This window comes from Zingiber officinale, chromosome 4B (genome assembly GCF_018446385.1).
Source record: "Zingiber officinale cultivar Zhangliang chromosome 4B, Zo_v1.1, whole genome shotgun sequence".
Classification (NCBI taxonomy): domain Eukaryota; kingdom Viridiplantae; phylum Streptophyta; class Magnoliopsida; order Zingiberales; family Zingiberaceae; genus Zingiber; species Zingiber officinale.
This window is the reverse complement of record NC_055993.1, coordinates 139,213,663-139,238,217: the sequence shown is the minus strand read 5'-3', so window position 1 is coordinate 139,238,217 and position 24,555 is coordinate 139,213,663. Positions and strand designations below refer to the sequence as shown.

Below are 24,555 nucleotides of genomic sequence, written 5' to 3'. Positions count from 1 at the left end.
AACTAAGTTTTTGTAATTTGACCACTTTTAAAAGAGACTAGGAAAAGTTAACAAAACATAAACCCACGTGCATCCATTATTGCACTGAATAAAACAGTCACTTGTTCACAGGTTGAAAAGAAAAGAAGACATCAAAGAAACGAAGCTTTTCCAACTCTGATAACTGACTTGGCTAGTGCATCTAAACACAAGATGACACTGGTGACAGATTTAAGAGTATCTACAATGGCGATGCACGCGCGGACCGGGACTCGACGATATGATAGATTCTCATTAACTCACGTTCACAGGACGGGATGATTTCCTTGCATAGCTAGTTTGATGGCACAATGTCTTGTTGATTTTATAGCTGGATTTCTCTGCCATAAATCCAACTGAAAGGTATGGCAGGTGCTTTCTTGGCCCTTCCCTGCGCTCGCTCCTCGAGCCTTCTGATCCTCAGAGCTAAAGTACACACAAAGTCCTGGGCTTGGTTCCCTTCACCAGAGAGGCCTGTCAACTCGCCTACTTTCCACCTTGTGACAAGGAACTCCAGGATGTCTGCGTAGTCCTTGGCAGTGTAGACACCCAGCTGCTGGGCTACTGCTGAGAAGTTCTCAAAGAGGTTAGCGTCGTGGCCATCGTACATCAGATGAGCAGGCATCGAGATCTTCTTCTTCATCATGTCAGCAAATGCAAGAACAATACCATTTGGATCTATCTCAAACAGTTTCTCAACTATCTTAGTGTATGCTGTTTCGTGGCGTTTCTCGTCGGATGCAATTATTCCACATATCTGTGCCAATTTGAGATCCCCATGCTCCTTAGCAAGCCTCGCAGTATTCCCATGGGATATAAACGTCGCTCGTTCCTGGAATGAAGTATAGATGAAACCGAGATATGGGTTGTTCTCTGTCCTGGGGTCCTGCAAATAACAACACTTTCAAAACCCAAAGCAATTACAAAGAAATTTAACAACAACAATGAATGAATGAATTAAGTGGGTAACTAATGAATTAATGCTCAACTGCTTGTCAAATTGTACACGGGTGCTAGTGTGATTAAGAAAAGGTTGACAAAAAGATAAGAGTTGTGCAAAATGTGAGTAATAAAGAATTTATAATCAGATAAAAAAAATATTTAGTGAATAATGAAAGAAGAATCATTTTAATGTTCAACTGCTAGTGTGACTAAGAAAAAGTTAACAAAAACATAGGTCATTATCTAAAAAGATGATAAGTAGGAAAAATCTCATGTCATGTATATTTGTTAAACCGAAGAGTGAGAAAAGTAAATACGTAAGTAACATCTGCATGTTGAGAGAGCTTACCATTCCAGAACCGATAAGATATTGAATCGTCTTCTCAATTTGTTTCATGTCCACTCTTCCAGACAAGTATAGGTACTTGTTAAGAAGATCACCATGTCTGTTTTCTTCAGCAGTCCATGCTCTGGTCCAGACTGCCCACGAAGTAAGGCTTGCACCGGTTTCATCTCTGACGCCATCAAGGGTGTTTAGCATTGTTTGGTACGTGGGAAGAGCTTCTTCTGTAATCATATCTCCAATCAAGCAAACAAAATAATCATCAGGAATCTCCTTAGAGCGCTCTCTCAGCTCTTTAACCTCCTCATAGAAGCCCTCTGATGAAGGTTCTGGAAGAAAATCTTGTGGTTGCCAACATTTCTCAACAGGCTTCAGGTGCACCAATATGTTGTTCTCTGCCCAATCCTCTAATGATTTGAAAATCTCGATATTTTGGGGTGGCATGGAATGAGTAACTTGAACATGTAACTCACGAGGGGTAAAGGGCTTTTTTGGAGCGTCTATCCTACAAAAATAAGCACAACTTGAATGTTAAAAACATGAAGTTTTCTGGTTCTACAACACAGTACCTACAATATTGGGCTAAGATCAGCTAGATCAGACAATAAGATTCATAGCGCACAGAATTGAAGATAGTCATATCAAGTAATATATCAAAGAGCTAGTTTCTCATAGCAAGAAAAACTATAAAGATCAAGAAACCAATGCAAGACCTTTTCTATGATTAGGTTACATAACCATATAAAATCAAGTTATGAACAAAAATCTTTTTCTTTATGCATTAGTCATAAATTCTATAAATGCTCTTGACATAAAGGGTACCCTGGTGCACGAAACTCCCTCCAATGCAGGGTCCTGGCCTCCCGGGGAAGGGTCGTGCCACATTGGGTCAATTGTACGTAACCTTACCTTGCATTTTTGCAAGATGCGGTTTCCGCAATTCGAACTATGACCTCAAGGTCACATGGCGGCAACTTTACCGTTGCACCAATGCTCCCCATCTATAGATGCTCCTGACAAACAACAAGCCTTATCCCACTATAGATGCTCCTGACATGGCTTTGAAAATTTAAACAATTTATTTTCCAAGGAATATCACCAAAATTAACTATTCAGCCATGCTAGAAATCTATAATCAAAGTGAAAATATAAATATGATAATGTTTTCAAGTCATAACATTAAATTAGATCAAATTACACTGAGTGAACCAAATAGCAAACTAGCCAGGTGTTGGTGCAACATTGTGTAATCAGAATAAAATATTGATAGTTTCTATAATTTTAGGCAAACATGTGGCTCCACATCAAGAATTCCAATAAAATGTGATAAAAGATAGTCACTGCTGCCTATGCCTACTAAAGAACATGTCAACAAACATAACAACAGAAAATAGCATTGCTCCACAAATTGAGAATCGTTTATAGAAGTTAACCATCTCATATGTTTATAGCAACAATGCAGAAGGAATCAGATTTGCCTTCGAAATTGTGTTCATAGAGTTTGTATATGTTACATATAATTGAGAAGAATTGTTTTAAGAAGTGGAAACTATTGAAATTTTTTTCACCACTGCTATCCACAGTTGCTTTAAAAATAAATTAGAACATAGTCTATTAAAAGTGAATGAAGTCTGATTGGTTGCTACTCATAGCAGCTAAATGCTCATTAATTGTGCATTGTCTGAAAGCATCTAAAGTTGCTAATCAGATTTATAAAAGCCTTGTCCAAAACTGTTGCAATGAAGAGGTAGAACAGAATAGATGTGCATTTCATAAGGTCAATTTACTTTGAAATTTTCAATTATAAACTCAACATCACCCTTTACTCAGGTAACATGTGAAATTTTTATTACGAGATAATTGTTAAGTCACAGTCTCCAGAACATGGAAATCGCTAAGAAAAAAATTAATCAGAACACGTGAAAATAGTTTAAAGGATCTTTCACAATTTTAGCCAAAGAGATTTGTGCATGTACTTGGATTGTTCAGACAAAAGCAACTTATATGTGAATATGAAGGGAAGTTTCTCATACGCAGAAAAGAACATCCATTTGATTGAGACAACATTGTAAATGACAAAAAAAAAAATTATGAATTAGTGTTTATCTTAGCTGATCACTATAAGACATAAGTAAATATTATCAGTAGTCAGCATATGTTTCTAGAGAATAGCATTCAATAACCTCAAACACTTCTTTTTCCACAAGCCACAGTGATCTTACTCATATTTCACACATCGTGTTAAAGTTTGGTGTTTATAAATCTTCTAAGGAAAATGATGAAAGAACAAGCAAAGGCAGACGATAAAAACAAAGAACTGATCCTACAAAAGTATTTGCCGACAAAAAAAGTAATGACATATGGTGATTTAAGAGGAAATACTATTGAGAATCTGTGAACAGAAATGGATATTCGATCTATTAAATAAGCTACCATATAACAGAAACGAATAAAAAACAAAGCATATTATGCCAAAGAAAGCATAATATGTCCAATAGATAGGTTGAACTCGTGCTTCAGTTGACCACGACATAAGCCTGAGTTCAGTTTACGTTTCTGTAACGGTTTAAGAGAACCAAAATACCGCAAGAAAAAAGGGTAAGAAAGAAAAAGTCATTAGCAAATTTTAGAAGACAGATAGGAAAAAGAATAACATTTTTGATACGACGGGAAAAAAAAAGTTGCCAACAGCGCGATGTGAAAGCGATCAATGTCGGAGAATGCACTTGAGATACAAAAAGAAGCGTTAAAGGCGACGGACAGCGCGTCCCAAGAGAAACAAAACGCTGATCGCGAAAAAGCGGAAAGAAAGGGGGAACAGAAAGAATCAATTCGCAAATTTCGAAGCGATAAAAAAGCAATTAACTCGATTAAAAAGTGTACCCGGGGGAGAATTCACCCGATACAATACGGAAAGCAATTATTTCGTCCGTAGAGAATAAAAAAGGGGGTAAAAACTCCCTGTAACAGCAGAAACGGAGGCGGAAAGGAACGGAAACGAAATTGGGAAGAGGACCGACCTGGTGGAGGCGCAGCGTACGGTGGAGGCCACCGGCGCCCTGGAAGATCTGGCGCTCCGCCCGCCGCCGGCTTGAGGGAAGCAGCGGAAGGGCTCCGCCCGAAACGCCACCCGATAAGCCATCGAAGCCATTGAGGCCGCCGCGTCTGTGAGATCGAATCGTGCTTCTACTCCTCTTCCCGGAGGGTCCAGTCCTCCTGGCAGACGGACGGCGAGGGGGGTGGCGACGCACTCGGTGCGAGAAAGAAAGCGAGCGGAATGGACTTTTATCGTCAGAGAGAGGCGGCACAAAATTACAATTTTGCCCTCCGGCGATGTGTTCATGGAGATGCATAGTGCTGTCAATAATAATAATAATAATAATAATAATAAAGATTTTCTCCCATTTAAATTGAAGAGATAATAAATGAAAAAAAAAAAAAGAAAATGGACGTTTATAAAGTTTCCTTTTTTGTTTTTTTAAATATATATAAAAAATTCTTGATTTAAATTCATACGTTTCAGACAAGTCAATAGGAAAGGCTTGTTTAAGTGACGCATTGGAGACACTAGCAAAGTTTATGCGTTACACTTCTCCCCCGATTAGTTTTATTAAATTATTCGTTATAAAATAAAATTTTATTTAAATTGTTATATCATCACGTCTGAAATCAAGAAAAACAATGCACTCAAACTGCATTTTTGTGTTATGTAGTGTAGCTTCCTAGCACAAACTATACAAACAATATTTTTTTGATTCTCTAATCATCGTTATATAAAACGTCAAAAGAAAATATTAGGTCATTTGATTGATGGACCTTTAATGTGCTTTATTGACAGGTCGACCGAGTTCCCTTATCATCTGATCGGACCCCGTTCGCAAACGGGGTTGAATCGGATTAAGGAATGATATCACTCTCAAGGACTCTGCCTCTTGGCCGAAGAATCCAGTTGGCCCACATGTCTAGCTTCTCTGATCAAGTTATAGGTATGGTTGGCTAATTAAATACTCGACCGTGTTAATTTCGAGTGGATTAAAAGACTCAGCTATGGGTGAACTTATACATCTAAGGGTTTCATCGATCTCGTGGGACTCGAGATTCAATCTGACCAACAGTCCAATTAGCTAGACCACTCGATCAAAATATGTGCCCATGTTAACCCTGAGTGGAGTGTCAACCTTTCTTTGATTTTAACCACCACATTATCCGACTACCATGACTTTACTCACCCTATCATCATGCAACTTTAGATGTTTAATATTACAATTTATATTTAAAATTCTCGAATTAATAAAACTGAACTATTTTAACGGATTAAAGCGATAACAATAATTAAAACTTTATCCTATTATAGTAATATCAGCCATATAAATCCTGTTATATGATTAAATTTATTTATATTTAAATAAATTTTATTTTTCCATCTATTTTTTATTTCTCTTTCTTATATATATCATAATTTTATACTACTTAATTAGAATATTTATCGATATACATATGTTTCTTTCATATATAATATCCTCATCGCTATAATTAGATGATTTTATATTCAATTATAACATAGCAAAATTAATCATTAGAGAATTTATTTTTGAACTATATTTTTAGGACAAAATGAAGTGATCAATCATTAAGATTCACAAAATGGGTGTGAAGTAGCCTCAGTTGGTAGCTTAAGATAGATGGAGTGTTGGTCAAATAGCAAAAAGTTGAGAGATTTAAGTTAATGCTTGCCCACATTCAAACCATTGCCCTCTTCCCACTCGATTCACATTTTGAAATAGCTAGGAAAAAATAAATCAGTTACGTATCGTTTTAGGTAATAAACAAACAGCTAAATTCGTGACTATTCTAGATGAGTAAAATAGTCAAGGCAGATATGTGCTAAGCTAACATTGCGAGCCATATTTATGTGCATTAATCTTCATGTTGGAAACTTGTCCAGAGCCTGAAAGTGATGTTTATCGGGAAAAAAATAATTAAAAGGGCACTTTATAATTAAAATAAAATACCTCCTTAATATTTATGAGTAGGGCTAAACAATAAATTTAAAAATGAATTTAATCTACATCGAACAAATTAGATTTTTTTCAAACTAATCGATCCAACTTTTTAATAAAAATCGAACAAACCAAATATATAAAATATCGATAATTCAATTTTCAACTTAACTAATTGAACTATTAAAGAATTATAGATTTTTATTTGATTTTAACTTTTTTTTAGTTAATTCAGAATTAGAAACTTAGGATTTCCCCAATTATAGATTTAAAATTTGATTTATTCAATTTAATCACATTAAAAATTTTAAAATTGAAATTGAATCCAATTAATCAAAATAATCAGTGACATAATAATTAAATCCATTCGGTTTAACCAAATTTTACTCACCCTATTTATGAGTGCTCATCTTGAGAGAGCGGCCTCTTCATATTCCATGCCTTATGTTTTAAAGTATAAAATCATAATAAGACAGCAACCTCCCTTAAATGAAGCTACACTCTTCACAGACAGCTCAATAAGTTTGGTAAACATGATGATAAAAGATGATTCATTCTTTTTTAGTACTCCTGTCTATTCGCCCCTATAGGTCAACAGAGAGGAGATAAATTATAGGAGCTACTAGTCCAAACAGTGACTAATAGATAGGGGAGGACAGGAACCCGGCTACTAGCCGGGATTTGACCCACAGATAACTCAATAAGTTTGGCAAACAGACTCATATAATTAGCGACCATCAATATTACGATAAACAAAGTCCCAACTTGAGAATAAGGATCGATCGGAGAATAATTATTCAGGGAATAAAATTTTTTCCACCCAAAGAGGTTGCTCGGTCATGTGTACTCATTTCATTTCGTTATGAGACTAATGGTGAGAGGCGCTTGAAATGAAGGAGTCACCTTTTATTATCATATAAACAAAGTCCCAACTGCATATAGAGTTTCCCAATCAAGTTCATGCTGATCAAGAATTTTGGGTCAAGATCATCTAAATGATCATTTCACTGAACCTCTTCATCATAATAACTTATATCAAAACTAACCACAATTAATTGACCTATAAACAAAGTCCCAAATGCACTGAATATTTTGTACAATAGGTTAGAGAGGTCCTGAACTGGATATTTTAGGGGAGGGAAGGCAGACAATTAAGGCTAATAAAGAAGTGATCATGAAAACCGAAAGCATAATAAATGAATTAAGTGGGTTGGTCCTGCTAGTTAAGCTCACTCAAATACAACACTGCAACAGCAGGGAGGTGGGGCTTTAGCATGAACATTGATTAATTAGCAGCTTCATTCTGATGTTGAGTTTAGTTTATGAAGTATTTAAGAATACTACACATCATGCATTTTACAAAACATGACGCAACAAATTGTTGCTGCAGCTTTGAGGAAAATTAGGATAGTAAGGCAACAAGTGATCTATATCTCCTGCCAGAATCAAGCCCATAGGATTTGAGCCATCTCCAAAGAGATTTTAGAGAAGAGAGTAGCACAGTTTGTGTGAAAGTTGTGATATTAGTTCTTGCATGCACCGGCCTTTATAGTTCAGAGGGCATTGAGCGGAACTGATTTGAGGAAAGATTGGATGCGTTACAGTAGTTCAGCCTTCACAGAATCCGGCACTACAGCTGCAACAAAGCTCAACCAAATTGTTAAGATAGGGAAAGTGTTACAGAGAACAAAATTTTATTAAATTTTAACTGGTTATTAGAATTTGTATAGGGATGTGCAAAAGGATATATATATATATATCTTTATAATGATATGATATTATTTATTTTAGGTCTAGATCTTTATGATTTTGTCCTTAGATTCTATCCAAAAGGTCTCATACCAATGAAAATAACTTTGCATCCTTTTAAACCTATGATTTTTACCAAATGTTTCCAACGTAGGATTTTGATTGAATCTCAATAATCCTCCCCTTAAATGGAGGATCACAATTACTTTCATAATTCGGGCCCCCCGCGAGCATCTGGTCACTCTTGACCTACTTCGGGCCTCTCCGTGAGCATCTGCGTCCGGTCACCTTGACCTACTTCGGATCTCTCCGCGAGCACCCACATTCGGTCACCTTGACCTGCTTTAAGCCTCCCCGCGAGTATCCGGTCACTCTTGACCCACTCCGGATCACCTCGCAAGCATCTAGTCACCTTTGATCTACTCCGGACCTCCCCGTGAGTATCTGATCACTCTAATCTACTCCGGGCCACCCCACAAGCATCCGATCAACCTGACTTACTCCGAGCTCACCCTCAATTTCGTTCAAGGCCACCCCACATGACATTTGGTCTAAACCATGATTCTGATATCATTTGATATGCAAAAGGATATTCACATATCTCCACAATAGCATGATATTATCCACTTTAGGCCTAGACCCTCATACCTTTGTTCTTAGGCTCTATCCAAAAGACCTCACGTCAATGGAGATAACTTTACATCATTTTAAACCCATAATTTTTACCAAATCTGTTCAATATAGGACTTTGATTGAATCTCAACAATCCTCCCCTCAAACGAAGGATTATAATTACTCTCATAGTCCGCCCCCCCACCCCGAGAGCATCCGGTCACTCTTGACCTATTTCGGGCCTCTCCACGAGCATCCGCATCTGGTCATCTTAATCTACTCCAGACCTCCCCGTGAGCATCTGCATTCGGTCACCTTAACCTGCTTTGGACCTTCCTGCGAGTATCCGGTCACTTTTGACACGCTTCGGGTCTCCTCGTGAGCATCTAGTCACCTTTGACCTACCCGGTCCTCTCCACGAGCATCCTGTCACCCTGACCTACTCTGGGCCTCCTCACAAGCATCTAATAAACCTGACCTATTTCGGGCTTACCCCTCAACTTCGTTCAAGGTCATCCCACATGACATTTGGTCTGGACCATGATTTGATATCATTTGATGTGCAAAAGGATATCCACATATTTCTATAATAGTATGATATTATTCATTTTGTGTATAGATCCTCGTGACTTTATTCTTAAGTTCTATCCAAAAGATCTTATACTAATAAAGACACCTTTGCATCCTTTTAAACTATAATCTTTATCAAAAATTTTCAACGTGAGATTTTAATTGATTTCCAACCTATACAATGATTAGTAATTTTGATTGAATCCCAACCTATACAATGATTAGTAAGACGTTGTTTAACAATAATAATATTAGTAAACTTCAAAGTTTATAATTATGTATATAAATGTGGACCTCCTTGGACTAATTAAGATAGTTAATTAGTTCCCAATGTTTGAAAATCTTAATCTTTTTTATCAAGTTAACAAAGCTCCCTCTAATTTTGTCAATTTATAAATTTGAAATAGAGCAACAACAAACCCAACTCAAAATCAAATATCAAATAAAGCCACACAAACTGTGATAAAAATTAAATATCATAAATCAATTTTCTTCTTCACTTTCAAATTGAATTAAATAAAACAAAAAGTAGGTTCCCCTGCCTCTTTTCTTCCTTCCGAGGGAACAGTAAAAATATTTCACAATCCTTTACCAACAAATTTCCACTTACCTTTCTTTTAGGAAACAAGGACAAAGAATTATATAGTAAAATCATCCGTGACAGTCATACTCCTAACAACTCAAGCAGTAGTAGATTATCATCTCTTTCATCAAATCGACATAATTACTAGATTTTCCCTCATGGACAAAATTTATTTTGTGTTAATAAAAATTACAAACATATCATTCCTCCTCTTTGTATTTTTTTATTAGTTATCTTATTAATAAATACCATCTGTAGTTGATCTTTTGAGCATAACAACCAAATTATTTTCAAAAAATTATTTTTCATCTCTTATTCTTCTCAAGATCAACTAATCCCGTCCAGAAGCTGAGTCGGATGGTGACGGACCTTGCTGTACTGGAGGTTGACAGGAAATCTCTGAAACGTCGAATCTACCTGGCACCCCCCTTGGAAGGTTCGCACGGGTAGCTGACGAAGGAAGATGATCAGGACGATGACACTATGGCCCTGCGCACACTCAGACGATCCCCACAGGTCGTTAGAGATCAGAAACCAGGGAAAAAGTCTCCGGGTCAGGCCATCCGACACTCAAGTCAGGTACTTTTTCCCCATAAATCACAGAGAAAGGACGAAAAAGTAAATACTAGTGAGAAATGACGAGTCAGCGTACCTGCATAAGGGACAAGACATCCCTTTTTATACTGCAACGGAAGTTTCTGGGTCTGACGGGTGTCAGGAAATGTCGGTTGTCAGGCTTTGTCTGGCGGTGATTGACACGTGGCTCTTCCCAATAGGCTGGCGGCAAAACTGAAGGTGTATTGAGCCCCGACTGTTAGCATATTCCCTGACATCTTGATTATTCTCTGGCATTCTCTGACAAGTGGTTACGATTCCTTTTGGCTTGTTTGTCCTGTAGTATCTGGATGACAAGTATGTATTCCGAGATCTATACTCCGACCTACTTCTATATACCTGTTATCCTCGGTTGGTATGTCCCGACCCGCACGCTGGGTAGACTGACTCTTGATCGGCCACGGAGGCTTGACTTCTGACATCCACGTAAGCTTGACTTTTGACTTCCACGCCAGCCTGACTTCTGACCAGCCTGTGATCTTGACTCCTAACCACCTCATCTCACTGACCCCACGAACATGCACCCTATCATCAACCTTTCACAAAGTTATATGATTCACTTAACATAGTCCCTCAATGATAAAACACTAGCATCTTGACTCATAAATTTATGCTAAAAAATTGTTCAGCTTGTCAAACATCCTCAAAGCAAGAATAACTTAGTTACTAAAAACTACACTTTCTTCCTAAAACCTTCTAAACTCCAATATAAATATCATTGGGACTCAAATTTCTGAACATCAACTTTAAAAGAAATCTCGAAGAAATGAAAAAAAAATGGAAGGGAAAATACTAGATATATATTTTAATTTTTGTTTCTTGGTTTTTTACTATTTGTGGAGGGAATGGGCCACGTTGCCCACATTTTTTTTAAGGACAAAATGTCTCTTTTACCTTTTATATAAGTTTCATTATAAAGGAAACGTTTATGGATGAGAATAGGGGTTTAGAACGTGACATTCGTTTTCACAGTGAAAGAAGAACATCAAAAAAGTTACGGAATTTGGTTCATGAATTTGTGAAGGACGTTCTGATTCTATGATCATTCTTTCAAAAATAAGCACGAAATTTATTCTTTATCTTCAAGAAATCGCTTCTCTACGGAAGATCACTCTACATTTTTATACATAGCATAAGAATTTCGGTATTCTTAATTTTCATACCTTACATAGGTATCAAAGCATCTTAGCTATCAGCTTGCCTGGAAATTGCGATTTCGTGTTAGCATTTTCCTCTTGAACGACTCGTGAACAATCATTGTGTGAACCAGCTATCGTATCGCGTGCCAGCAACTGTGTTACGTGCTGCCAACTATGTCGAACCACTAGCAATATAGCGTCCAATGCTAGAAAGAACCTACGAGTTAGCTCCGGTCCTTTTATAGAGGAGGCCCAGGGCGAAAAAAAAAGGTCCAAAATAAATTTGGACATCAACTATCCAAGACCTTAATTATATACCTAAAAAAATAAAAGTTGGGCCCAACTAACATCAACTAAATTAATCAACTACGTTTATCTTTAGTTTTCCACTAATTGGGGCCCAACTATCCAAGACCCCAATTACATATCTATGATACATAATACTAAAAAAAAAAAAAATTGGGCCCTCTCAAATTATGGGCCCAGGGCCATCGCCCAGTGCCGCCCTCCTCCAGGGCCGGCCCTGCCTACAACTACTGTCGACCACGTGTTTGTCACTTATAAACAGTCATAAATACCAGCGACTAAATCGGGAGGATAGCCATCGGCGTCTATGGCCGGCCAGCACTAGAAACAGTGCCAGATGACCGGCGATTGGTGGTCGTAGCCAGAACCACACCGATAACTTATTTGTTATTTATTATTTTTATTCATAATTTATTATTCTATTATTTGTTATTGAAGAAATTGAATATCTCTTCACTGCATTTTAATTTTTATTTTATAAATAAATAAATAAATAAATAAATTATTGGAACGAAAATAAACTAAGATAGATTTTAAATTTTGTTTCTTGTTATTTCCATTTAAACATTTATTGGGAATTGAATATCTCTTAAATGCATTTTATTTTTTATTTTATAATTTAATTTGTTGTGGATTTGATATCGTTCAATTTTAATTTTCATTTCCTGTTATTCTGTTAGGTCGGAGTTAAGGATGTAATGAATTAAATTGCTCATGAGCTATTCGAAGCTCGATTCGATAAAAGCTCGCTTGAGCTCGTTTAATGAGACTCGTTAAAATAAACAAATCAAACTAAAGTTTCACAATATTCGCCTCGTTAGCTCGTGAACATGTTCGTTAAGCTCATGAATCAACTTTTAAATAAAAAAATAATAATTTTGATATTGAATTTATAGATTTTACATTTTACTTATGAAACATATAGACAAATATATTAAATTTATTTATTAGAATAAAATTATAAATTTTAATAAGAATATTATAAGTTTATCTAGATATATAATTTAGTTTTTAATGAATATTTAAATTTATAATTTATATTCATTAAGCTCGTTTAGCCTTGATAAAAGTTCAAATAAGCTCGTGAGCCATGAATATATTCGTTAAATAAAACTTGAGTTCGACTCGATTATAAACGAGCCAAACTCAAACATTCAAGAGTTCGACTCGGCTCGGCTCGATTACAGCCCTAGGCGGAGCAACCTAACAGTAGAAGGTAGGACAATGAAAGATAGAACAACTTGAACGGATAGAATGACTGAGCGGGTGAATGGACCAAGGTCTATACTCCATCAAGCAAGAGATGCAAAATAAAATTTGCTTCGATCGGTTCAACATTCAGCGCGCGTAGGTTGTGCTCGCACACGAGTCAATTTAATTCAGTGTAATCCGAGCCCTATATTTATACCCATGTGTACCCACGCATGAGAGAGAATATCTCTCCATACATTTATTCACATCATCAATACATACAAATCAATATAAATCAACTAATATATCTTTAAACCCTCAATTCAAGACTAAAGTCTCATTCATAAAGAAATTTCTTATCTCTCCTCTATTCACAAATATACCACCGTTCGAATTGAATATCCAACGGCATATTTTAATTTTCGTCACATAATTTAATTTGTCGTTTTTGATATGGTCCGATTTTAATTTTTATTTCTTCTGTTATTTGTAATTTGTTATTGTTTCCATAATTTATTGATCTATTATTGTTATTGAAGGAGTTGATGAATCTAGACTTCATGTTATAGTCGATCTTGAAAAAGAATCCCCTCTAGAGCTTATTCAATACGGTACACTGGTACTGAAACTTTGTACCATATACTATAGTAAAAATTTTGGTATATAAAAAAATTATATTGATATCGTATCAAAATTTTGATATACTTAAATTTTGATATATCATTTTTTGGTATAATATGAATTTTATATCGTTATTTTCAAATTTCAATATCGATACAAATACTAAACTATTAAATTATATACTAATACTATACCAAAACTTTTTGATACAATATAATACTATATTAAAATTTTAATAACCCTAATTAATTTGCGGCAATGACGGTAGCGAGCGAGCAGATGTGACGTCGAACAAAGTATCCTAACATACTAAATTTTATAATCTAGCTATTGGACTTATACCCAAAGAAAACCTTTTCTTATACATTTGTTCATCTGACAAATGCATGTGAAATAATATACAGTAGCCAACTAGGTCTAGAATTACCAATGTGGAACTAACATTCCCATGCATAGTGGAGTCCTCTCTCTCCCCTTCTTGATTTCCATTCAAATTTTCAACGCTCATATATTTTATGAAATGGATATTAGTATACTTTTGGAGGGAAAAATAAAAGGAAAAAAATGTGATATCGGTCACCCAAATAGCTAAGTATGATTGACTTGACGATAAGATATAGACAGATACATGGGAGATATTTTATTCTAACGCAATGATATGATCTTTTATATGAGTGAGGCACAAGTATATTAGTATATTTTAAATCATGATGAAGTTTGAATTTTCGATCAAAAATCATATCGCACTGGATCTGGGTACATGACTTAGAGAGAGTTCCTAAAACATGTTCTTTGCGATCCAATGACTTAGAAAGATTTCATAAAATATGTTTTTTTGATCCAATTAGGCATAAACCAATATACACAAATAATCATAGGGTTTTTGCTTCCCAAGATTGATTCGGGTAATTCGTAGCTAAGAAGATGTACTTCAATTTCTTAAATAACAAAAATAAAAGAACAATAAATTATTAAACAAAAAATAACAAATAACTAGGACTGATTATCGATACCTAAATCTCATATATATATATATATATCTCTCTCTCTCGTATTAAAAACTTTAGTATAAAAAACATCATACCAATACTATATAGAAATTTTAGTATCGGAACTTCGATATATCAAATTTTTGATATAGTATAAATTCTATATCAAAATTCACTTATATTCAAACTTTAAATAAAGGCCCACACCCCTATTTTCTCGCTGCCTCCGCTCTACCACTTCATTTCCGCACGACCGAATCTCTGCCCAATTCCCTCCCCGCTACGCACCTCCGCCCTCCATTCATGGAGTCGGCGTGGGGGTCAACACCCCTCTCTTTCGGGATACGATATTCGTTTTTGTGTTCTTCTGTTAATTATTGTTGTCAATTTTCATTTTCGTTTCAATTTGTTGTCAATTTTAATTTTAGGGTTTTGTGTTATCTGTTATTTTCGTCTACTATTATTTGCATTGAAGTGTGTTTCACAATTTAATTTATTGTTCGCACCTCCACTCCGGCCTCCACCCGATTCCCTCCCCGCTCCACCACCTCTGCTTCGCACCTCCGCTCTCCGTTCATGGAGTTGTCGCAGGGGTCAACCCTCCACTTTTGGGGTACGATATTCCTCTTTTTTTCTTCTGTTAACTATTGTTGTCGGTTTAATTTTCGTTTACTATTATTTGTATTGAAGTTCGTTTCAAGATTTAATTTATTGTCTACACCTCCGCTCTAGCCTCCGCCTGATTCCCACCCCGCTCCACCACCTCCGCTCCGCACCTCCGCCCTCCGTTCATGAAGTCGGCACGGGTTTTTTTTATTCTTCTGTTAATTATTGTTGTCAATTTTAATTTTGTTGTCGATTTTAATTTTAAGGTTTTTCTGTTATTTGTTATTTTCGTTTTCTGTTATTTACATTGAAGTTTGTTTACAATTTAATTTATTATTCTTTTAAGGAATTGAAGTGTATTTGGGCTCGTATTCTAAAGTGAATCCTGGAAAAAATTCATATCCGAGGACTACTCAGATCAATCTTGGTAAACTAAACCCCTATGATAATCTGTGCATAATGGCTTATGCTGAATTGGATCGCAAAAAAATGATGGAACTCTCAAAGAACATGTCTTAGGCACTCTTTCAGAGTCATGTTCCCATATCCAGTGTGATATGATACTTGACAGAAAATTCATACTTCATCACGATTCAAAGTACACTAATATCCATTTCATAGGATATCTGACTTCTGATGCAGTGACAAAACAAGATGACGGTATAATTTATTTGTTTTCCCCTCGTAATTGTCTCTATATAAATTTTTAAATAACGAATTCAATTCTTGTAGGGAAAGCTGATTCCGGCAATCAGGGGTGAGCATTCGGTTAATTCGATTAATTTGATATTAATTTTGTATAAATTCTTTTTATTGTTATTTTAAACAAATTTAGTTAATTCGGTGTTAACTGAAATAACTAATTCGGTTAATTCAATTTTAATAAAATTTTAATTTGATTCGATTAGCTAATATCAAATTGATTTTTGATTAATTCGATTAATTTATAAACCGAATTAACTGAATATTCATCCCTATAAGCAACTTGTACCCTTTGCAACCGGACGTTCAAACAAGTCAACGGGCTGAGAAGCCACAACAAAATCAAGCATGGAATCCCATAGGTTGAATGACAACTACCTCTTTCTTTTTTCTTTTCTTTATTTTTTTCATTTTTTTTTGGACCACTATGAATAAGGAAAGACAGACTATTAATTAAAACAATTAACTGATACTAGAAAAGTATCATATGGTGTGATTTGAGAGAAATATTACTCCTCTTTCTATTTCAGTTTATGGATATTCTATCTATAATTAAGTTATCATTCATAGCGATCTAAGCATGTAAAGAAGCGAATATAACCACTTAAGAGAACAAAACGCCTTAAGAAAAAATCGAAAGAAGAAATCATTAGCAAATTTTATAAGGCATAGGAAAAAGAATACATTGCGATACGACGGGAAAAAAACAAGTGCCAACAGCGCGTCGTAAAAGCGATCAATGTCGGAGAATGCACTTAAGATACAAAAAGAACCAAAATGCTGCCGAGAAGTCAACGGAGGAGAAGGAGCCCAATGCTGAGAAGCGCCTCCTGTCTAAAGACGCCGCCTCGGCAACGAGAACAAGAAAAAGAAGAAGGCAATAAGATCTACCTACGCCAACAGCGCGGCCTTCTTCGGCTTCCTCGGAGTACTTCGAGTTGGCCGTGATGGTCGCCTTCAAAATGTTGTCTCGGGCCAACCATCTTGCCCGGCAGTAGGAGGCTCCTCACCACCAAAATTTCTTGGGGCTTCATGTCGTGCGTGGCCCGGAGGTATAGTCGCTCCACGGCGGTGTACCCCACCTCCTTCAGCTCCTCTGAGCTCGACGGCGCCAAAAGGCAATGCCCCATGATCCTTATCGCCGGCTGGAATAACAACCACTCAAGTCAGGTTCGGCGTAGGTCCTCCCTCTGCACACACTCAGACAAGCACCCGCAGTGTTAGGGACCAGAAATCAGGGAAAACTTTCCGGCGTAGGTCCTCCGACATTCAAGTCAGGTCCTTTTTCCCCGAAAATATAATGAACGCAGGAAAAGAAGTACTGTGGAAGACAAATGTGTTGGAACCTTTGTGCCCGCTAGAGGGGGGGTGAATAGCGTCTCGTCGCGCGCTTGTGCTTGCTTCGTCTTGATATGCAGTGGAAAATATAATACAAACACAAACACCACTAACTCTAGGGATTTACTTGGTATCCACCTCATGAAGAGACACTCACACACCCTCCACTATGAAATCACTCCTTTATGGTAACTACCGAAAGTGGAGAAGCCTTACAGGCTCACAAGACAACACAAATACAAAGAGAAACATATACAAGGAAAATTTTACAAGATTTGTACACCAAACCCTAACCCTAGCTTCTTCTTCTTATTGTAGCTCGCCTCTTGACTTGGACGTGCCTCCAAGAACCTTCAAGAACTGGCATTGCAAGCTTGGAGAAGATCGCTGTGAATGTCGCAGAAGAGTCGCAGGAAAGAACGCAAAGTTCTGTGGAGAAAACGCTCCGCCAAGGCTTTAAATAGTGCTCCCAATCGATCCAATCCATCCCCAATCGATTGCCACGTCAGCACCACTCCATCCCAGCCGTCCATCGCTCGTTTCCTGCCCAACAATCACTTCCCAATCGATCGATTGATCGATTGGGACCATCTGAATCGATCGGCGGATCGATTCAGAACCATTCTGTGATCTTGCATCCGCGTGAGAACTTCTCCTCCCCAATCGATCGACCGATCGATTGGTAGCTCCCAATTGATCGGCCGATCGATTCAGAACCATTCTGTGCTCTCGCGTCTGCGCGAGAACTTCTCCTCCCCAATCGATCGACCGATCGATTGGTAGCTCCCAATCGATCGGTCGATCGATTGGGATGGCTTATGTGCTCGCGAGTAATGCTTCCAATCGATCGACCGATCGATTGGAGCCATCCCACACTCGCAGCACACTCAAATCGATCGATCGATTGGAGCCAGGTTCAATCGATCACCCGATTGATTGCACTGCCTAGTCATGACTCAAACTCAAGGCCAAAGTCCCCAACCCAACTCCAGGTCAACCGTGACTTGTTGGTCTCCATGCCTAGCATTTGGTCACATCCGACCAACCTCGAACTAGCCTTTTAGCCTCCTCCATCAACCTTGCGTCATTCAGATATCTCCCATCCTTCACGCCTTGCCTTCAGGAGTTTCCTTCGGCCTCATCCTAGTTGTCGGACTATACACCACACTCGATCAACCTCAAACTAGCCTTATAGCATCCTCCATCAGCCTTGCATCCCTTGGATATCTCTCCATTATTCACGCCTTACCTTCAAGAGCTTCCTTCGGCCTCATCCTAGTTATCGAGTTCTCCTTGCCAAGTCACACTAGGACTTACCTTGCCAAGACCACATGCTTGGACTTACAACCTATGCCAAGATCACACTTGGACTTTCCACTTGCCTGGCTCCTCACCAGGACTTTCTCCTTTGCCAAGATCACACTTAGACTTTCCCGTTGCCTGACTCCTCACCAGGACTTTCTCATTTGCCAAGATCATACTTGGACTTTCCAATTGCCTAAACTCCAGTTAGGACTTCACCACTGCCTAACCTCCAGTTAGGACTTCCCCAGTCAAGTCTCCTGTCATCCCTAACCTACTTGACTTGTATTCTCATTAACCTGGTCAACCCTTTGACCATCTCCACAACCGGACGATTGTCCTAGCAATCTCCATATACTGTCAAACATCAAAACTCAAATCATGACTCAAGCTTGACTCAACTTAAGCTTAGTCAAACTGGTCAAACTTGACCTAGGGAAATTACCCCAACAATCTCCCCCTTTTTGATGTTTGACAATCCCTTTAAGTTAGGCTAAATCCCATAGTCTTAGCTCCAACTTCATATCAAGGCTAAATCTCATAGCCTTAACACCATTCTTCATAACAAGGCTAAATCCCATAGCCTTAACTCCATTCTTTATAACAAGGCTAAATCCCATGGCCTTAACTTCATTCTTCATAACAAGGCTAAATCCCATAGCCTTAATTCTTCTTTATCACAAGGCTAAATCTCATAGCCTTAACCCTTCCATGACAAAGTATGAATGAAGGTCTAACTTTAACCTCCAATTCTCCCCCTTTGTCACACATCAACAACATAAAACAACTCTTCTCTATAAGAGTTAACCTCAGAATGAAGATCACATACCTTTCATTGTCTCCAAAGCTCCCCCTTGAGCTCTACTTGTCTCCACAATGCTCAACCTAGAGCATTCACCATTTAACCAATGAAAATCCCATTCATTGTATCCAATGCTCCCCTTGAGCAGTAATCTTCTTCTCAATGCTCATCCAAGAGCATTTTTCACTTTACCAATGAAGGTCCGATCCCCCTCATTGAACCCAATGCTCCCCCTTGAGCAACCATCTACTCCAAAATGCTCATCTGAGAGAAGTTATCATCCTAGCAATGAAGATAACCAATCTTTCATTGCTCTCCAATACTCGACCCTGAGTATTAATTCATCACGAAGGCTTAACCTACCTTCCAAGGGCTTTGAAAAGATTTTTATGTTTTCAAAGAGTAACTCCCCCTAAAAACATGGTAAACTTCTATCATTGCACCAACAATGACTTGGAGTTCCTAAACAATTAGGAAAACCAAAACTCAAAGTTTTGAGGTTCAGAATTCAATAAAGAAGCTAAACCTCAACCTAAACTTCACTTAAGTCTATCTTAACCAATCCATATCTGGTTTCATCATGAAAACTCCTTCTAAATATATACAAATATATTCCAAAGGGTTAGAAATGGTTAACGACCCTTGAAGACCAAAACTTGAAGTTTTAAGGTTCCAAAATTCAGAATTGAATTAAACCTCCTAAACTTTACTTTGGTTTTTCTTAACCAATCCATATTTGTTTTCATCATGAAAACTCCCCCTAAATATATACAAATGTATTCCAAGGGGTTTGGAATGGTTTACGGGACCCGAAGTGACTTGAAGTGCTGAAATTAGGCTTTTCCAGCCAAAATCAGACTTCCTAATCAATTGAAGTTGAGACTCAATCGATCGAATGCACTCCAATCGATCCATTGATCGATTCCACGCGCTTCTATGGTAGAAATTCCCTTTGAATCGATCGACTGATTGATCCAGTATGGGTCAATCGATCGGCTGATTGATTCAATGCCCTTCTGTTCATGGGAATTGGCTTCCCAATCGATCGGCTGATCGATTAAACCCAATCCAATCGATCAACTGATCGATTGAGTTTCTGATTTCCTGAAATTCAATTTCAGCGAACTTCAGAAACTCCCCAAAAATTCTACAAAAATCTAAAAATCATAAAATTTTATGTAGACACTACTCAGGGTATATACTATCAAGAAAAAATAGTTTTCTATGAAAATACTTCCTATTTTCAAATATTGACACAAACTTTGAAACTTGTAAAAACTCTAGTGTTTTCTTCCAAGTTTGTGCTCAACTATTCAATGATGATTACTATCAAAAGATAGTCTTCATCAAGATTTTCCAAAGTACATTTAAAATTATTTTCAAAACTAATATCCAATCATGTTCTTTGGGCTCAATGCACATGACTTGTACATTAACTTTCCCAATGATTGGAAAATACATTACTATGTGTTTTGATGAACCTAAAACTCAACAAGATGCACTAAATCAACATCTTGAGTTTTGTTCACCATCCTAACATTTCACTTGTATCTAATGTGTACTAAAACACATACAAGTCACCTTATAATTCTTTGTGAGATGTAAATTTGATTTTGCCCTAAACTAAGGGATCATGCATATCTATCTAGGCATTAGGAAGTTTATGATCATCCACCAAGGATGTCATTTGTTAGTAAATGTCATTAGTCCTTAATTGCAACGAATTGAAACAATGCATGATGTGTTATGGCATACATCACAATAATCAATTTTCAAAAGACAAACATGCTATAGTTACATGATGTATGTATGACATGACATGGTATTTTTCTATTTTTCAAAATAAAAATGAATGCAACACATGATGTCATGACATGTGATAGACAATCAATCATGACATTTTAGTATAAATAAAATATACCTAGATAGACTATCTAAGTATCCTTAATCCTATGCTAAACCTTAAAATTTTAATCCTAGATTACCTATGTCTTCCTAAAGGAAATGTCAAAACCCAACTTGACATTTCTTTTGCCTTTTTCTATTTGTACCAATTGAAATTAAGAATTCAATCCTCAAATATTTGTTTGGCACATACTACTCCTCTTAAGGAGTAATCATTTAGATTTAAGGCTTAGACATACCTTAATCCTTTTAAGAAGATACCAAAATCTTAACTTGGTATTTCTTATTCTCTTCCTAAGTGTGTCAACTTACATTAAATGTGATTTCTCAAAGTTTGACACAACTTACTCTTTCAAAGAGTAATTAATTTGATTAAGGCTTGAAATTCCTTTAACCCATTAAGAGGATACTAAAATCTCAACTTATTATCTCTTATGGTTTTTCTTCAAGTGTGTCAATTCAACTCAATTTCAAATCCTCACAACTTGGCACTTTTTGCTCTTCAAGGCTTAGTCACATTTGATCAAAGCATGAGTTTTCTCTTAATTCCTTAAGAAAGTATCAAAATTCTAACTTTATTTTTCTTATACTTTTCTTAATTGTGCCAATTTAGATTAAGTTCAACTCTTCAAGTTTTGGCACATATACCATTTTTTCCAAGAGTAACCCAATAATCCTTTTCATTTTCAAAGGTTAACAATAACCTTGAAAATGCTCTCAAGTGTCAACTTTAACAAGGTTGCATTAACTACCCTTCCAATTGGAGTTGACACTCTCTAAACCCATCTAGGGTGTAGAGAATATGCTCATAGGAACCCAAAACCTATTGGTGCTCCTTGGATGCTCTAGGTACTCACTAGGGATAACTTCCCTAGAGATCTTCCTAAGGACCTTTCTAGGCTTCTTAGAAGCCTTGGACACTTCCACTAGGTCACTTCTAGGGATAACTTCCCTTATAACCTGGCGTATGACAGTTATTCTCTGATAGGTGGTTACGATTCTCTGGCACTGTTGTCCTTTAGTGATGTTCGTCCTTCCCGGGGTTGGTTAGGGACTTCTCGAGTTGATCCCTCAGAGGTATCACCAGGGCTAGCTTCGGACGCAGGGGTTGTGTGGGGATGTCGAGACCTTATGTAAAACCTGGGCTTGGGTGCCTCGGCCCCCTGTCTAGGAACCCGCCCTGGCTATTACCAAATTGGTTTTACGATGCTAGTGATGCAGGGCGGTTTCAACTCCTGTGCTCCCTGGACCGTTGGCTGCCACGTCTTCTTGACTTCTATCTACCACATCGCCCTGACTTTTGACTATCAGGTGGCCTTGACTGCCACCTTGTCTTGACTCCTAACTGTACGCCCTCTTGACTTCTGAGCTTTTGACCCCCTGGGGCCCCTTCTTTACACCCCGTATTAATAATTTTTCTTGATCACCCTCTTTGCTCGCAACTGTTTCTACTTTGTAACTTCTTGCCCCCCCCCCCCCCCCCCCTCCCCAAATTGATTTGATGGCGTGTGTACAAAGCTTGTAATGCAGTGGATGGTGTTGTCTTCAGACTTGCTTGTGCTCTTTCCGACATCCATCTACTTTCTATTAGTTTATTTTGGGTGCAATGTTGGCGAGGATGCAAAGCAATGGTCTTTCTCGTGGTTTCTAGCGATGATCTTACTGAATCCTTGCATGATCCTCATTGATCATGGATATTTCCAGGCTCTAAGAGTAAAAATTCAAGCTTTTTAAGCAGATAACATTTTTTGTTCACTTCAACTCATGTTTCATGGTTGCATACAATATGTTGTGTCTTCTTACTTGACTAGGTGTTATTTACTTGCGTGTATACATTGAGGTAATAAACTAGAAGTGTAGGAATGGAATGAAATATGCTCTTGGTGTTATGCTTAGTAAAGCATTTATTTGAAATTAACTAGATGGATCATTTTTGGACTTGGCCTCTGCTATGGCCAAAATCACTTTTATCTTTCAACGTTTGATGGGAGCTCAAACTTCATTGTTCTTGTTTTATTTCTACTAAAATTATAGTTAATAGTCCTCGTACATGGGTTATGCTATCACCTTGTTTTAAAAGATGTTTCAATTTATTCCTCCTATGTTGTGAATTGAATCTCTCTTGAAGATCACATATTCTGAGGAAAAGCATGTAGATTATTCTTGTAGTTCTGGGTAACTTTTGGAGATGCAGTAGACGTTTTGTGTATCAAATGGCTCAAAAATCTTTCTTTAACTATCTGTCGAGATTTAAATTAGTTTATTAGGTGTAGTCATTTTTTAACAAAGTTTTTATAGATTTTCCAAGGGGAAGATAATCTAACTACCTTGTCACTTAGTATGCGACCCCCCCTCCCCCTAAAATTCTCGATCCGCCCCTGGCTGTAGTGTTCTTTTATTTAGATGAACCGTGAAAAAAAAGAAGGGTATTTAGTCAATTCGAAAATGGCTACGTATTTTGGATAATACGCAAAATCAAGTATACGGTTTAGAAAATTGTCGATTTTCTTTTATTAAAAATCATTACTTAAATTATTTTACATAAAATTATTACTCTAATTTCTTTCGTATAATTAATTGTTTTATTATTCCGCACATCTTACGTCACACACCCCGTGAGTATCTTAAAAAAAAAGTATTTTATTTTATTTTTTAATATTATAACTTAATTCCTAAACTCTAAAGACAAAATGATAAATGGCTAAATCCCAAACCAAAAAAGAAAAAAGAAAAACTGAGAGAAGCGCAGTTGCGCACAGGCACGGACTATTGTAGGATCGATGCATGCTAGACGGGTTGGGGGGGGGGGGGAATAACACTCATGAATTTTTCGCTCATTTCGAAAAATCAAATAGAATAACACAGCGGAAAGAGAAAGATAGAGAAAGTAAAATAAAGCAAGCGCTAACACTTTTTGTTACTTAGTTCGGAGTCTGTGACGACTCTTACTCGAAGGTCTGCGATCGTCGATCACTTTCGTTGAATAATCACTATAAATTCGGAAAATGAGTACATAGATGAACTATAATGACTTTATAAAAAACTTAGTTACCAACAATAAAAGAATAAGTAGAAGTTCGTTGATTGTTGGAGCAGCGGTTGTGTGTTGTCAAAACATTTCGGAGCAGCACACAATAGCATAAGTAGTTCTGATTTCAATGACTTTAGAGTGATGATCGAGGCCCCTTATATAGTCGATTTGAGCCTGATCCAGATCCATTG

The 24,555-nt window shown here is 37.1% G+C and overlaps 1 protein-coding gene and 1 long non-coding RNA gene across 2 annotated transcripts; one reads left to right on the top strand and one right to left on the bottom strand.

Annotated features, from left to right (window-relative positions):
• Positions 1-47: 47 nt before the first annotated feature.
• Positions 48-4,659, bottom strand: LOC121977080 (stearoyl-[acyl-carrier-protein] 9-desaturase, chloroplastic-like). Its single transcript, XM_042529592.1, has 3 exons — positions 4,324-4,659; positions 1,310-1,808; positions 48-904 (listed from the first exon to the last, which is right to left on the bottom strand). The coding sequence occupies exons 1-3, from the start codon at positions 4,644-4,646 to the stop codon at positions 344-346; spliced, it is 1,383 nt and encodes a 460-aa protein (XP_042385526.1). The 5' UTR covers positions 4,647-4,659; the 3' UTR covers positions 48-343.
• A 10,247-nt stretch (positions 4,660-14,906) lies between these two features.
• Positions 14,907-16,153, top strand: LOC121978040. Its single transcript, XR_006111115.1, has 3 exons — positions 14,907-15,291; positions 15,411-15,944; positions 16,017-16,153. It is a non-coding gene; the product is annotated as an uncharacterized LOC121978040 (long non-coding RNA).
• Positions 16,154-24,555: the final 8,402 nt, after the last annotated feature.

Excerpts from the sequence above, each read along its gene's own strand:
- LOC121977080 (XM_042529592.1), bottom strand. The coding sequence starts at position 4,646 with ATGAACACATCGCCGGAGGGCAAAATTGTAATTTTGTGCCGCCTCTCT. Across the intron at positions 1,809-4,323 it reads GTACGCTGCGCCTCCACCAG|GATAGACGCTCCAAAAAAGC; the intron begins GTCGGTCCTCTT and ends TTATTTTTGTAG. Across the intron at positions 905-1,309 it reads ATCTTATCGGTTCTGGAATG|GACCCCAGGACAGAGAACAA; the intron begins GTAAGCTCTCTC and ends TGTTATTTGCAG.